This window comes from Toxorhynchites rutilus, chromosome 1 (genome assembly GCF_029784135.1).
Source record: "Toxorhynchites rutilus septentrionalis strain SRP chromosome 1, ASM2978413v1, whole genome shotgun sequence".
Classification (NCBI taxonomy): Eukaryota; Metazoa; Arthropoda; class Insecta; order Diptera; family Culicidae; genus Toxorhynchites; species Toxorhynchites rutilus.
In genome coordinates, this window is record NC_073744.1 from 195,000,637 (window position 1) to 195,016,863 (window position 16,227).

A 16,227-nucleotide genomic window follows, 5' to 3' on the forward strand; every position below is an offset into this window, starting at 1 on the left:
AAAACACCGTTATCGGATCGATTCTCAAACTTGTCCGATCAGCTCGCGAGTTCTCGAACGAGTCCCAATTTATGTTACTCTTGTTGAATTGTTGGTGATCATTTTTGTATGTTGCATTTTTTTTTCGAGTACGGTCTCTATTTTATCTACGTTCATAATTTTATTTTGAAACATGTGTTTATTCCACCTGGCAGTCCATCACTATTTTCGCTTCACACCATGCCATCAACACGGATTTCAACTGTACTCACAACGCGTACTACAATCTCACTACAGAACAGATAGCAAATCGAAATTTCCTAACTTTCCAATGTTTCTTGCTTTACAGAAAATTCAATGGTGAACACAAAAATATAAAAACAGCTCAGATCAGACGATTTGTTATCGAGTGATGCGTGGGCCAACATTTGCGACAGTTGATCTTTATACATAAGACCTTTTGTTTAACTAAGCCTTTCTTTTTCTATTTTCACCCCCCAACGACAGGAAATGAAGGCGATGCTGTACACCACCGTGGAGGAGGCGCCCGCCATGGAAAGCGTCGAGGAGGACATAATCAAGCGGCACTTTGCCAATTTCGATGAAAACTTTTACCACTACTGTGACGAAGAGCTGAAAAAGATCAACACCTTCTACTCGGAGAAGCTTGCGGAAGCGACCAGAAAGTATGCGGCACTGACCGCGCAGCTACGGACGATGCACGAGGGCCAGCAGCGGACGAAAACCAAAGCTCACACACTGAAGCGGATCAACCTGCCGTACCGGAAGGCACAGGAGCTGAAGCTGGCCTTCAGCGAGTTCTACCTGAGTCTGATCCTGCTGCAGAACTACCAGAACTTGAACCACACCGGATTTCGAAAGATTCTGAAGAAACACGACAAGCTGCTGCGGTCGGACAACGGTGCCAAGTGGCAGAAGGAGCAGGTGGAAACGAGTCATTTCTTCACCAACAAAGATGTCGACAAGCTGGTGAATGATACGGAGATGACGGTGACGAATCAGCTGGAGAGCGGCGATCGGCAGAAGGCAATGAAGAGACTGAGGGTTCCCCCGCTGGGGGAGCAGCAGAGTCCGTGGACCACGTTCAAGGTTGGCCTGTTTAGCGGCAGTTTTGTGGTGTTGTTTGTTGCTGTGATACTATCGGCTATTTTCCACGAAAGCTCGGGAGAGAATCTAAAGATTGCCTTCCGACTGTATCGTGGACCGCTGTTGATAATCGAATTCCTGTTTCTAATGGGCGTGAATATCTATGGGTGGCGATCGTCAGGCGTGAATCATGTGTTGATTTTCGAACTGGACCCCAGGAATCATCTGTCCGAACAGCATCTCATGGAGATGGCTGCCATTTTTGGCGTCGTGTGGACACTGAGTCTTCTGAGGTTTGCAATGACTACCTTAAACTTTATTCATTTTCATAATTTTCCTTTCTTTTACAGTTTCTTGTACAGCGCTAGCCTTAGTATACCACCGTACGTGAATCCGTTGGCCCTGACGGTCGTGATGATTGTGTTTCTGATGAATCCGTTCAAGGTGTTTCGGTACGAGGCCCGATTTTGGCTGCTCAAAATCATCGGCCGGATGGTGGCGGCTCCCTTTTTCCACGTCGGTTTCGCCGATTTCTGGCTGGCTGATCAGTTGAATAGTTTGGTGACCGCACTGTTGGACTTCCAGTTTCTCAGTTGTTTCTACATGACCAATGGGAACTGGCTGGAGGCGGGCAGTAAGTAGTCATGATTTTGAATGCCTTGGAGGAAAAAAGGTAACAATTTCGATTTAAATAGGCACAAGTCAATGTATGGAACAAAGCTATATTATTCGACCGATTGTGAACTGCCTGCCGGCTTGGTTCCGTTTCGCTCAATGCCTCCGGCGTTATCGGGACACGAAGGAAGCTTTTCCACATTTGGTTAACGCCGGGAAGTATTCAACTACCTTCTGTGTGGTTATATTTGCCACCCTCCGGAGTTTTCATGCTTGTAAGCAGTTCTGATGATTGAGGGGAACACTAGTTCATGTTCGAATCTTTCTTGCAGCGGAATACGAAGATGCCTATGATAACCCTTACCTTTGGATGTGGCTTCTCAGTTCGGTAGTATCCTCCTGCTATGCGTACACTTGGGACATCAAGATGGATTGGGGTTTGTTCGACAAGAATGCCGGTGAAAATACCTGCCTCCGAGAGGAAATCGTCTATTCTACTCCTGTAAGTTATACCGTAACTCCACTATAGTCGGCGCGATCAAGACTTTTCAAATCGTTGATATAACGTTGATATTTCTAACGGAAACTCATATAGTAGATGCGGAAGCTTGCTTTTTGCTTTTTGCTTGTCGGAATCAATATGTTTCAACATTCGGTTCAACGAAGCGATAGATTGCAATTTTTGGGTAATTACGGACTATTATACCTTTCTCCCAGTGCTAGTAACCAGCGTTCAATTGAGCTGTTAGATAACTGGTTAGAGCATTTTTTAAATTTTGGTGGAATTAATGTTATTGCTGGTGACTTCAATATTAATTTGTTTGATGAACTAAAGTCTTCCCAATTGAAGTGCCTAATGAATAATCACCCAATACAGCAAAACATTGATTGATCCCGTTTATACAAATTTTGGCAAGGTTCAATCGTATCTACCGTCGATGAACTGAATATAACTGATCACGAAACTATACTCATTAGGCGTCGTGCACAAATTACGTAAGGTGAGTAGGGGGGAGGGGGGGTAGCCGTGATCGTTACGTAACAAAATTCCATTTTTATTCCTGAATAAATTCACGCGCCCGTAGCTTCGATTCTGAGTCCAAAAGAGGTGCGGTTCCTGAGCCAAGATGATAAAGCACGCGTTGTAATGGGCAGTAAGCAGGCTTGATGCATCTCGAATATTGCGTTAATCTACCGAATCATGATTTTGTCATGGCTGGAAAACATAAGCTTATTCCGTCTGTTATCGCAGGATGCAAAATAAAGCTAGGGCACTGCTATCTTGCTGAAGTTGTTCTATGCAGTGTTCCAATATACGTTGCAGTTTGTTCAGGAAGGCACTGTTCTTCGAACGCATTTCCTCATGGGATCGATTTGCAAAGTATGTGCGAGCTGCCTGAATTCGAGATTATTCGGTACCGAAGAATAGTCAAGCCAGTAACCATAATTAATGTGAATGGAGGACCAGACGAGAATCCTCGTTTTAAAAAGATCATAGATATTTTCGATATTTTATACTATTATTTTAATCAATTGAATTTTGATGCAATATTAGTTGCTACAAATTCTTCAGCACGCAGTGCATTCAACTGAGTTGGATTGTCTTTCTTTTCCAGCAGGTTAAATACTTCCTCGTGATCATGAGAGATCTCACTTGGATTAAAACTCGAAACAAGGCACCCGGAATTGGAAATAAAACATTTTTAATATGCAGGGGAATCGTTAGCTGATTTGTGGAATAACCTAGTGATCGACGGATATCCCGTCAAAGCATAATATAGGGGGAGGATGGTAAAGACGGATACCTCAAGTAAACGTTGATTTTTTCGTGAACACCACAAAAAAAAATAGCTATCTCACCACAAATTGATAGTCTAGGTCTCTTTTTATAATAAAATTTGTCTTTGAGGCAGAAATTTTGCAAAATGATTTTTTTAAAAATAAGATTGAGTCGGGAAAGACGGACACCTGGGGTGAGAAAGATGACCACTATCTGAAAATCCAAGTTTATGTACTTCATAAATTTTGGTGGTCTTCAAATAGGCCTTAAAAATTATCGAACAAAAATGCTAGACTAAAATCACCTAAAAGGCTTGCAATTTGTACCATTTTTCCATGTCCAAAATAGCTTCCGGCATTCGGAATGACAAAATCGGATTAGGTTTTAAAAACCGCTCTGCTTATTCGCCCATGATATCTGGTTGCACTTGCAAACGTAGTTAGTGGGCATCTGTTAAACAGAAAAGGAGGAGATTATCAATTTGTTTCAAAAACGAAATGTTCGTCTTTAGTCGGTGGAGTGTCCGTCTTACCCGACTTGATTAGTATTTTGTTTTCATAAATATTTCTGGAGTAAAAATGATTCACTTCACCGCTGATTCGATAAATTGGAAGAGAAGTGATGGTAAATCTATCTATCTATCTATCTATCTATCTATATATATATAAAAATGGAGTGATGTTTGTCTGTCTGTCTGATTCTTATAGACTCGGAAACTACTGAACCGATCGACATGAAAATTGGTATGTAGGGGTTTTTGGGGCCGGGGAAGGTTTTCGTGATATTTTGAGACCCCTCCCCCCTCTCTAAGGGGGGGCTGCCATACAAATGAAACACAAATTTCTGCATTACTCGGAAATTAACCAAGCAAACGAAACCAAAGTTGGCATGTGAAAGTTTTAGGGTGCAATAAATGTTTCTATGATGGTTAGACAGTCCTTCCCCCACTCAAAGGGGGGGCTGCCATACAAATGAAACACAGATTTCTGCATTACTCGAGAATTAATCGAGCAAATGAAACCAAATTTGGCATGTGGAGGTTTTAGGATGCAATAAATATTTCTATGGTGTTAAGATACTCCTTCCCCCTCTCTTCGAGGGGGCTGCCGTACAAATGAAACACAAATTTTTGCATTACCCGAGAATTAATCAAGCAAATTAAACCAAATTAGGCATATGGAAACTTTAGGGTGCAATGAATGTTTCTATGGTGGTTAGATACCCCTCCTCCCTCTCTTAGGGGTGGCTGCCATACAAATAAAACACAAATTTCTGCATTACTCGAGAATTAATCAAGTAAATGGGTGGGACGAAGTTTGCCGGGTTAGCTAGTTTAAAATAAAAATGTAATTTATTAATAATACAGGGGTGTTCGTCTTTCCCGACTTTCCCCTATTAAGTCCGCAAACTCCCAAATCGACGAAGCGGAATTAGTACATTACCAAGTCGAGTTGTTTGCTCGTCACGTAAATACATCCCAAGACCTTTTGCAGGTAGTGAAATGTAACGGCAGGAACTGCCGCATTGAACGAAGGAGTAGTTATGTTTGTGTAAATCAACATCAATTTCTACCAGTTCATGGTCTTCTCAGCTAAACGCCAGATTGTTTTAAAGCACCAATCCCAACAGATGTGAGCACTAATTTTCCATCTCGGTTTGTTCGAAATTCTATGAACATGTCGAAAGTTCTTCCGAAGTCACTACTCGCATATAAAGAACTTTTGTCTGAACATTTGATTCCGACCTGGGCAGATATCTGATTTTTTTACGTTGATATTCTCATTACTTAAAAAAGGTAAAAATTTTTCAAACGACTTTGACTTTGTGTACAGATTAGCGTTACGTAACATGAGGGGGAGGGGGTTCGTCTTGCGTTACTTTTTGTTACATAGGGGGGGACGGGGTCCAAAAACCTCATTTTTAGCGTTACGTAATTTGTGCACGACGCCTTACTTTTAATAATAATAGTTGTGAATTAAAGGATACAGTTTTGACAGAGTGCTGGAGATATTTTTCGATGGAAGCATTGTGTGAGCTTGTATCTAGAAGCCTGGATTCTTATCCGGTATCGGGTGATTTAGAAACCAGGGGATCTTTTATTATAGATTCTCTGCGAACACGTTCCAAAAAATTAGTTAACACTCCTATACTCGCGTATTGGTCTGTCAGACCGAGAAATCAATAATTCGTTCGTTTTTCAGAAAATATCAACACTACGACTTTGCGATTCCCTCTAGCTTCGTTATTCGTCGTTCGTCATCGTTTAGCGTGTCGCATGTGTTGGTACCAAGGGGACGGGTGCCACTTTTTAAACACTTTTGGTCTGACACACCGACGCGAGTATAGGAGTAGCTTTTTTGGACAAGTGCTTTTTTTCATTTTCTAGAATATTGTTGAATGAAATGTATAAATTAATGTTAGTGGCGTGGAATATTTATTGAATATAATGCATAAGATCATTACCGAACTATTCTTATTTGATTTCAGTGCCTTTTGTAACTGGATTGCACGGATCCATATAATAACTATTCGTCGTTAGAGTCATACGTTCAAAAGCAAAATATAAATGTTTGACTTTCGTATAGTTATTCGCTAAATATTATGCTCATACATATACACACTTATGAAAGAATTTCACTTGTGGAAGAAAAGTAAACAGTAAACTATAAACTAATCTGTAGCTTATGGCAATTTTTAACAGTTACAGTTTCGGGGATATTTTTTTTATAATGGACAATATCGACAAGAAAACAAGAAAAAGAAAAGGAAGTTCCTAGAAATCCTTTTATATCATCTTATTATACCCCATCTAAAATAAAGTAATAATTCTTAGTTTACCAAGAAAACAGAGACAAAGAATATTAGAAATATGCAAACTTTATATTCCAGAACCTTTATCATCTGGTAATTATCTAGAAAACCGCAATCGATTAATACGTTTTTATGTCATTTTATAGCTCTATATACTTCCATGAATTATATTCAGTTGCTTACCTTTAATTAATACCAGTGAAAAATTCGAATTTCGTTTTTTGTGTTGGGGTATCAAAAATTACTCTATTTTGAGGAGACTGAATTAGTTGACTATTAAAACATCATAAAGACGAAGAAAATATATTTTCTTGTTTTAATAGTTTTAATAGCAACCCTATCCCAACCAATGCAAATTGAGCGTAGGCAGCATAAAGCAGGGCTCGCGCTAAGGGGGCTCACGTATTGTTTACTGTTTGGAGTCATATATGTTAATATTAGGCTGTCAAAAAAGTCCTGCGGTATTTCCGCGAGGTGTCGTTGTAAGCACGTAGTTCTAGTTGTATTCATTGTATCGAGTCATACTATAGCTTGTTGGAAAGGTATTAATATAGTCCTTGACAGTGTTTTGTTTGGTTAAGTCGTTCGTGAGTTATAGTGTCGCAAATATGGAGCAAAATAAAGAGAAAATCCGACATATTTTACAGTACTACTATGACAAAGGCAAAAATGCATCTCAAGCTGCCAATAAAATTTGTGCAGTTTATGGACCCGATACAGTTTCCATTTCCTCCGCACAACGATGGTTTCAACGTTTTCGTTCTGGTGTAGAGGTCGTCGAAGATGCGCCCCGCTCCGGAAGGCCTGTCGTCGACAATTGCGACAAAATCGCTGAATTAGCCGAGAAAGACCGGCATAGTAGCAGCCGCAGCATCGGCCAAGAGCTGGGGATAAGTCATCAAACCGTTATTAACCATTTGAAGAAGCTTGGATTCACAAAGAAGCTCGATGTATGGGTGCCACACACGTTGACGCAAAAAAACATCTTTGACCGTATCGACGCAAGTGAATCGCTGCTGAATCGCAACAAAATCGACCCGTTTCTGAAGCGGATGGTGACTGGCGATGAAAAGTGGGTCACTTACGACAACGTGAAGCGCAAACGGTCGTGGTCGAAGCCCGCTGTAGCGGCTCAGACGGTGGCCAAGCCCTCAGTAACGGCCAGGAAGGTTCTGCTGTGTGTTTGGTGGGATTGTCAAGGAATAATCTATTATGAGCTGCTTCCCTATGGCCAAACGCTCAATTCGGACCTGTACTGCCAACAACTGGACCGCTTAAAGGTAGCACTCATGAAGAAAAGGCCATCTTTGATAAACAGAGGCCGCATTGTCTTCCATCAGGACAACGCCAGGCCACACACTTCTTTGGTGACGCGCCAGAGGCTCCAGGAGCTCGGATGGGAGGTTCTTTTGCATCCGCCGTATAGTCCGGACCTTGCACCAAGTGACTACCACCTGTTTTTGTCCATGGCGAACGAGCTAGGTAGTCAGAAGTTAGCCACAAAAGAGGCCTGTGAAAATTGGCTATCCGAGTTTTTTGCCAATAAGGAAGCGAGCTTCTATAACAGAGGTTTAATGAAGTTGGCATCTCGTTGGGAACAAGTCATCGAACAAAACGGCGCATATTTGACTTAAAACAGATGATTGTAACTAATTTTATGAACAAATGAAACTTCAAAAAAAATACCGCAGGACTTTTTTGACAGCCTAATATTTGATTATAATTTCCTTTGGCAAGCGATGTTTTTATACCCATCCGGAAGCTTTCTTGGCGATTTGCAGTTAAAATCACTCTACAGGATCGCGTGGAGAACTTCATTTTTAATTTCAGGTTATGATTTCTATGCTCATGAGTTTCTATGCTGGCTACAGAAAGGTGGCCATCTTAGCAATCCCTTGGTAAAATGATCGTACTATTCCACCACCAGTTCAAGTTAACGTTCTCGGGAACTCTAAACCAGGCTTTAAGGCCCATTTATACGTTGCTAGTAGCTGACTTGACAATGAGCAGCTACTGACCCGGTGGACTCGCTTGACAATTGGTTGACTCGCCTTGTCCGTTCACATAGTGTGAGCTGCTGGCGAGAAACTAGATACTACGGCACGGGTTTACCTGGGATGCCAGGCGATTTTTCAAATGTCCATCAAATAGTCAGAAACAGCAATCAGGTCCGAATTTGTCAAATGATTGGTCCGAAATCGACTTCTTTATTGGTAGTTTTCATCTTAGGTTTTCAGTTGAATGTATCATTACACAATTTTATAGAGATTACAGAGCAGTGTTGAGAATAACACCTGAACAAGTGGAAAAACTGTTGAATTTAATTGCTCCACAAATACAACGCCAAGATACACTCATGAAGGATGCTGTACCTGCAAGAGTGATAATATAAATGACATTGATATGCCTTTCTTCTGGAATATTGTTCAGATTGTTGTCGATATTTTTTAGAATCTCGAAAGCATCCATAGCTAAGATAATTCCGGAAGTATGTGATGCTTTAAATGATAGTCTAGAAGACTTTTTAAAATTTTATTCACACGCGTCAAAAATTAAAATAATGAATGAAAATGTACTTTTTTAAATCGAATATGTATTCTGTTTCTTAGAACCTTACTTTTTTTCGCAAGTTGTGAGTGAATTTTGAATGAAAATTGTGCCTGATAATGATTCTATATTAGACATTCTCCAGAAAACTATCTCAAAAAGAAAGCGTGCCCCGCCAGCGTGCAAAACAGAATAACAATGATTTCGTTAAGAAACTATGAGGGTTTTATTTGTTTTTCCAATAATTTTCAAGTCTATAAATATCTTCGCATATTTTCAAATATCTTAAAAATAGAGACATTTCTTTACATTTGGCATCCCTGATTCGAACGCTAAATTCTGTTTTTGACGTTTTGAAGCATGCGAGTGCGAGTAAATTCAAAAAACTTTGAAGTAGCTCGCACGCCGGATCACACATGACAATAACTGGCATGATGTGTTCACACGGTGTGAGTAGCTGCACTGCAGTAACTGACTAGACCGACTCGTATGCTTGCTCGCACCGTCTGAACCCGGCTTTACTGACAGCAGAGGCAGCCATAGCAGTGTTCCGAGTGCTGCAATACAATTTAACCAATGTTAAAGTTGATAAAACTTACATTATAGACCCGTTAACCGTAAAAATAATTTTTGTTTTGATATCAACACAATTTCATTCTATTGATTTTCATGACATGAAACGCTATGACTCAGGAATAACATTTTATTGAGTGGTTTTTATAGCTATTTCGATGATGTTGTCTGGCATCAGTGTCGAAAATATAACGATGCTTTCACCAATATAAACAAAACCATTGTCGAAGATTGAAAAATGAAAATTTAACTTTCAAAGCACAAGCTCGAGTTTTCCGACGTTTTTCACTATACAGTGCGACAGCAGACGGCAATTTAATATCTTGCGAGTAATCGATTAGAGTTTGGTTGATATAACTTGATGGGAAGTGTGCGAAAAGGATCATTTTCTTCACGCTGTTTCGCAAAATTATTGATTTTCGGGCGAAGGGTGAGGGAGGGAGATGAAAGAAATGAGCGCCATTTGTGGCTAGCTTCCACCTTCACCTTATTACGCACAACCAATAGTTAATTGGTGAATTTAGTCTAAAAATCACGAAAATGCGCATAGTTAGGTGGAGTTATGGTACTCTCAGTTCAATATTTTTTCCACTGACACTAATACTCGTGGTGACACTTGCATTCCAGTTCTTCTACTACTTCGCCATCATCGAGGACCTCGTGTTGCGATTCGTGTGGGCCGTCTCGTTTGTTCTCACCGAGAACAAGATTGTCTCGGGAGACCTCATGACGTCGGTTCTCGCCCCGCTAGAAGTGTTCCGACGTTTCGTGTGGAATTTCTTCCGGCTGGAGAACGAGCATCTCAATAACTGTGGTAAGTTCCGTGCTGTGCGCGACATCTCCATTGCTCCGCTCGACTCCAACGATCAGATCATCATCCTGAAGATGATGGACGATGAGGACGGTGTTATGAACAGGTGAGTGTGTTTACGATCGGTGGCTTCGCACAGTCTACATCCAATAAGTTTTGAATTTTGTACGACTAACAGAGACACCAAGCATGGCAGGGCCAAGCACAAGAAAAACAAGGAAGACAAGAAGCCATTGCTGCCAACGTTCAGGGGCTCCCTACAGGATCTCAACGTGGACATCAGTAGTTCGAAAAAACTCTGAGCCAAATATTGCTCAATGGTTTTTGGATAATACAAAAAAAAACTATGTACAAAGCTGTACTTATCGTGATAAAGATGGAAGTGTAGTTTGCCAAAAACGTAAAAACAAGCCAATATGAAACACAGTTACAGAGCAATCCATCTTATAAATCAGCCTAGAAGAGCAACGACGATATTTAGAGCGAATTCCCACATTCCTTCAACAATTCAGCTCAAAAGTACGGCCGCCGCCATGAAGAATGTGTACACGAATTTCAACTAATTCTAAGTGATGCCTTATTAGGGGAATGTATGTACTTCCAGTTTTTTTTAGAATCAAAGGTTAGAACCGATGCAATAAGTTAGTAAATTAGGAATAAAATTTAATCGCACCGAACGGAAACCGAAGAGTCTTTGGACGCATTAGGAACAATGTCAGCTAGAATCCACTGTTAATTTTATTTAGCTATGGCAGTATTACTTATCACGATTTTGAGCTTTTGTGATTATTTTTAAAATTTTATAATTAACGATACAGGCTGGTACTGAGACCGGAACAAAGCTTGGGGTTGAGACATAAAAATTTTTTTAGACTAGATATTGTACAATTTGCAGATTCCACATTTATTGTTGTTAGAAAAGAAGTACGGAAATGATAGAAAAGTGTTGAAAATTATCTGTTGAATCCGTTTTGATTGATAATATCGCAAGTTGTGATTTCATTCCAAATGAAAAGGGAAATATAAAACTGATTTGGAAGCTTTACTTCAATATGCCGAAATTTCTGAACTGATATGTTCAACGTGTCGTGATACTATCTTCCGCTGCTCCAACTACCTTGAATCGGACCACCATTGATTTTGACGTAGGATTACGTCTTTCGGGAACATATTGGGGGAACAAATTGGAAGACGAAAATCGATCGCTCTGTGAACAATTTCCAATTTGACACGCTTATTACTCCGTCATTTCATGATGGACTTATGAGATTTTTGCGTCAATCGATTTGGGCACTCCATAACAATTTTTAACATTAAAGGAAATGATAAATATCATGTAACTGACGAATTGCATGCCAACTCGACTGGCCGTTGGCAGCACCATCTCAGATAGTAGTGAAACGTTGTGGGTGTAAAGACATTGGTCATTTAAGCAACTTTGCATACTTGAAATATTCGAAAAACAATTAGACTACTTTTTGGAAAAAGCCAATTTTTTTTCTTAAATTTTTACAAAATTTTATAACTCAAATACTATGATACCTATAAAATTAATTTTAAAGGATGAAATGTAGGAAATTGTTTAAATTTCTACGAAAGAAGCCCAAAAATTTCGCTGAAAAATTAGTTATTTCAAAAATTAAAATTCATTTTTCTCAAAAACGTATTTTTTTAAATTCCCAAAAAAAAAAATGTGTGTATGTGTAAATGTGTGTATATATACTTTCAAAATTGTACGTTGTATCGAATTGTACGTTATATCGAAGCATAATAAAGTACTCACAAACGTAGTCTATAATACATGATTGTGTTGCTGTTTTAGTAAATTTAATGAATAACTTCAATCAGAAGACGAAGCCAGCCTGTCTCATGATGTTTCCCTTCGTACTGTTGATTAAAGCCTGATTCATTTAGAATCCGGAATCACAAAACCAGCTGTATTTCGGGATTGATTGAAGGTACAAAACTTGTTTTAGCATCACAATACAGATAATTCATTGTTTTATCGGAAAAAAAAGAATAAAAATGTCCTTTACACTTTGGAAATGTGTACGTTATATCGAAGTTTCCCTATATATATATATATATATATATATATATTTATATATATATATATATATATATATATATATATTCCCTATAAATATATATATATATATATATATATATATATATATATATATATATATATATATTCCCTATATATATATATATATATATTCCCTATATATATATATATATATATATATATATATATATATATATATATATATATATATATATATATATATATGAATAGCCCTTAAAATTTTCAACAAGTCGTCCATACATCGAAAGATGGGCACTTTTACAGGGAAAAATCTTTGAAAAAGATACAACTAATCCTAATTTTCCTTAAAGTCAAGATAGCGGTATAGTGTATTCGACAAAGTTTTAGATTTTATTAAAATGTGAACTTTCGACCAACACGTCAATTTTCTATCTATTATAGTTTTTGGAATATAAGTCAGTTTTGAATGAAGACTCCTGAAAAAAAAAATGTTTTGTTCGTTACATTTTTGTGGGTAAGTTCTAACATTTGACATGTTTCCAAATAAAGAAAAATTAGCAGAGCATGTAAATTGCGATAATTTATACATAAAATTGTATAAATGAATTAAACATTAATAGTATTTTTTTCAAAGAAAAAAATAAAAAGTTGTTCAAAAAACTTTTTCCATGTAAATGTGCCCATCGTCCGATGAATGAAAAATTTGTTGAAAATTCTAAGGGCAATTTATATCTATTTTTGTTCAGAATTTTGAAAGCATATGCTTCTGAGAAAAATGAATTTTAATTTTCTAAATATTTTTCTTTCAATGAATTTTTTTTCTAAAAAATTCTTTGTTAATTTTTAATGAAAACCTAATTCTCTGACCATCTTTTTGTAGATGTTACAGTTTTTAAACGAAGATTTTTCGACATTAAAGTTGAAAAAACTCAAAATTTAAAAAAAAACCTACAAAAAACATATTAGGCCTACAATTTTAGTCTAAGAATGATATGTAGAAAATTATTTCGGTTTTCATTAAAAATTACCAAAAAAAATTTTATTGAAAAAAATATTTTGGAAATTAAAATTCATTTTTCTGAAAAACATATGCTTTCAAAATTCTGAAAGAAATAGATATAAATAGCCCTTAAAATTTCCAACAAGTTTTCCATACATCGGATGAGGGGCACAATCACATGGAAAAAGTTTTTCAAACAAAACCTTTTTCATGATTTTCTTTGAAAAAATGCTATTAATTTGCAATTCGTAATATTTTTTTTGCAGAAATTATCACAATTTACATGCTCTGCTAACTTTTCTTTATTTGGAAACATGTCAAGAACATGTCAAACGTGAGAATTTACACACAAAAATGTTACGAGCAAAACATAATTTTTTTCAGGAGTCTTCATACAAAAATGACATATACTCCAAAAACTATAAAAGATAGAAAGCTGATGTCTTCGACAAAAGTTTATATTTTAACAAGATTTAAAACTTTTTCGAATACACTTTATCGCTATCTTATTTTTTTTTTGTGAATTTTTAAAAAATACGTTTTTGAGAAAAATGAATTTTAATTTTTCAAATAACTTCTTTGTCATCTTTGTCAGGTAATTTTTTGTGAAGATTTAAACAATTTTCATACATTTCATCCTTTGACAAGAGTTTTGTAGGTATCATCGTTTTTAAGTTATAAATTTTTGTAAAAAAATAAGAAAATAAAATTGGCTTTATCCAAAAAGTAGTCTAATTGTTTTTCGAATATTTCAAGTATGCAAAGTTGCTTGAATGACCCATGTCTTTACACCCACAACGTTTCACTACTATCTGAGATGGTGCTGCTAACTTAAAGTGACCAGATAGTCAGAGGTCTAACGCGGGACACAAAAAACAAAACGTTATGTATATACGTTATGTGAACATAAACCATAGTTTAGCGAGTCTAAACTGATCAGTATTGCTTCTTTCTGAGTGTCGGCACTCAGTTGTGATTTTTCGGTGGATTAGATTTTGTTTACGCCCGAAAATCACTCGCTCAATCAGAGCATTTACGCCTGGCAAGCACGATTCAAATTCTACAATTTTCTTCAAGTTACCGAGTGGAATGCTCGAAAATTCCAATTCATTTTTCATCGATTTCAGTATTAACGTATGCATTCAAAAAATGGACTAGTTTCGGATGGCGATGAAAGATAATTTATAGGAACAAATCTTCTTGAAATCTTACGTTTATTAAGTCTACAACAAAAACGATTCAAGGCTGTTGATTCGCAGCAACAGCACTGTCAAGCAACTTGATGATTTTTCCATACTGCAAGCTCCACCCCACAGCGAAAGAGTTGGACATCCTGAGGCACTTTGTGTCCGCCAGATATAGCCGATCTGGTGTTTACAATATCATCTCTTTGCCGCTCCTTAAGCCGGGAGATCGGAGCAATCGGCCAAACAGTGAAGGAGAATCTGGTCAAACTGGACATTTTTATGCGGAAGCGTCAGACGAGACCGGCTGTATCTGAGCAGCAGGCAATCACTCAGAAGGAGTAGCTTCAGATGCTGGTGAAAAACTACTTTCCGGCGAAAGAAGCGAAAAACTTCGTTTCGTACTCATAATGAAAGACGAGACGTACTTAATGCTAGAATTTAACGAATGGCAGTGGACCGGGTATTTTACGTTAAGCGACGACGTCGAGTATATCATTCACATCAAGTTCTCGAAGAAGGTCCTTCTCTGACAGACGTGAAGGGAATGTCCAAGCCGCTCTTCTTTAGAGTCATATGGTAAACGGGGAGATATAAAGTACGAAGTGCTTGCCGGAGTTGGGAAGGTAATGTGGTCTTTATGCCGAACCTGGGATCAGCCCATTATGCCAAAAGATCACTGGAGGATGGATCGGCTGGAGATAAACATTGTCGCGAAGACCATCAACCTTCCCAACATTCCCCAGCTGCGCCCGATAGCAATCTTTTGGGCGAATGGCCAAAATAGAGAGACAGATGACCACCAAAGCCACGAAAAGGTAAAATAACACGCCGATTAACATCTTTTTATCGGCTATGGTTCAGGTTCCGGCCAACTTCCGTAAGACCGCCCAGCGGTTCATTTACGATACTTCATCAAATAACTCTACCTCTTTCTATCGAGTATACACTAGTTCTTCCGAAACGTTAAGCCCTGACCGAGCTTGGCGACCAAAGATGAACTTGTCGTCTGACTCACGTTGGCCCCTGCGGATCAATAGGGGACTTTTATAAAAATCATTTTCCAATTTTGTTGCTGTCGCTTCCAGTAGACACTCTCTAAACAAAAAGCCCAATGTCGGTGCGATGAAACCAGCTCAACGTATTAATCTTTGGATGCATTAGAAGCGCTCTTGAACAGTCTGTCAAATAAAAGTTTTTTTTGAGGTTAATCCATTTAAGAAAATCAACATGATCAAATTGTGATATTGAAATATATTGATATCGCGGGACATTTTCGTTTCTTTTGCCAAATGCGGGACATTTCGCGGGACGGAATCTTACGCGGGACGTCTGGTCAGTTTATGCTAACTCCTAAGACGAGTTGGCATGAAATTCGTCAACTTACTATCGATAAATTGAGAAATCTCTAACCCTATCCAAAAGGAAACACTCAGTTCTGAAACTGAAATTGAAACTAACTATCAAGCAAAATAAAAAATTAAAGCAATGGAAATCTCGCATTCTGATTACTCGCTGAGAGAAGCTGAGAGTTCATTTGAAAACGTTGCCTAGAAGTGTTAGGTTTCCTTGAGTACTAGTTTGAAATCATGCCTACAATATAAATTGTTATGATACTTTCGAACGCGAACGATGTTGAATCGGTGTGTAATTATTCTTTCTTCTTTTTGTTGAATTACATAGACTTAAAATTTGTTCTGTTCATTCGTCTCTAGCCCTTGGGGATAATTCTATCCAAACTTCCCCTCTATCTGCCTTGAAAAAGACACT

General features: G+C 38.0%; 1 protein-coding gene across 3 annotated transcripts in view; it reads left to right on the forward strand.

The window, feature by feature from the left end:
• LOC129777750 (xenotropic and polytropic retrovirus receptor 1) overlaps nucleotides 1-11,255 on the forward strand; it is a 73,937-nt gene extending 62,682 nt beyond the window's left edge. For all 3 annotated transcript variants that reach the window (XM_055784419.1, XM_055784255.1, XM_055784336.1), the window contains exons 3-8: nucleotides 487-1,379; nucleotides 1,437-1,720; nucleotides 1,782-1,976; nucleotides 2,034-2,203; nucleotides 10,040-10,329; nucleotides 10,402-11,255. In XM_055784419.1, coding sequence (XP_055640394.1) covers nucleotides 487-1,379; nucleotides 1,437-1,720; nucleotides 1,782-1,976; nucleotides 2,034-2,203; nucleotides 10,040-10,329; nucleotides 10,402-10,525 — 1,956 coding nt within the window. In that variant the 3' untranslated portion in view covers nucleotides 10,526-11,255. The remainder of the gene's footprint in view (nucleotides 1-486; nucleotides 1,380-1,436; nucleotides 1,721-1,781; nucleotides 1,977-2,033; nucleotides 2,204-10,039; nucleotides 10,330-10,401) is intronic.
• The last annotated feature ends 4,972 nt before the right edge of the window (nucleotides 11,256-16,227 follow it).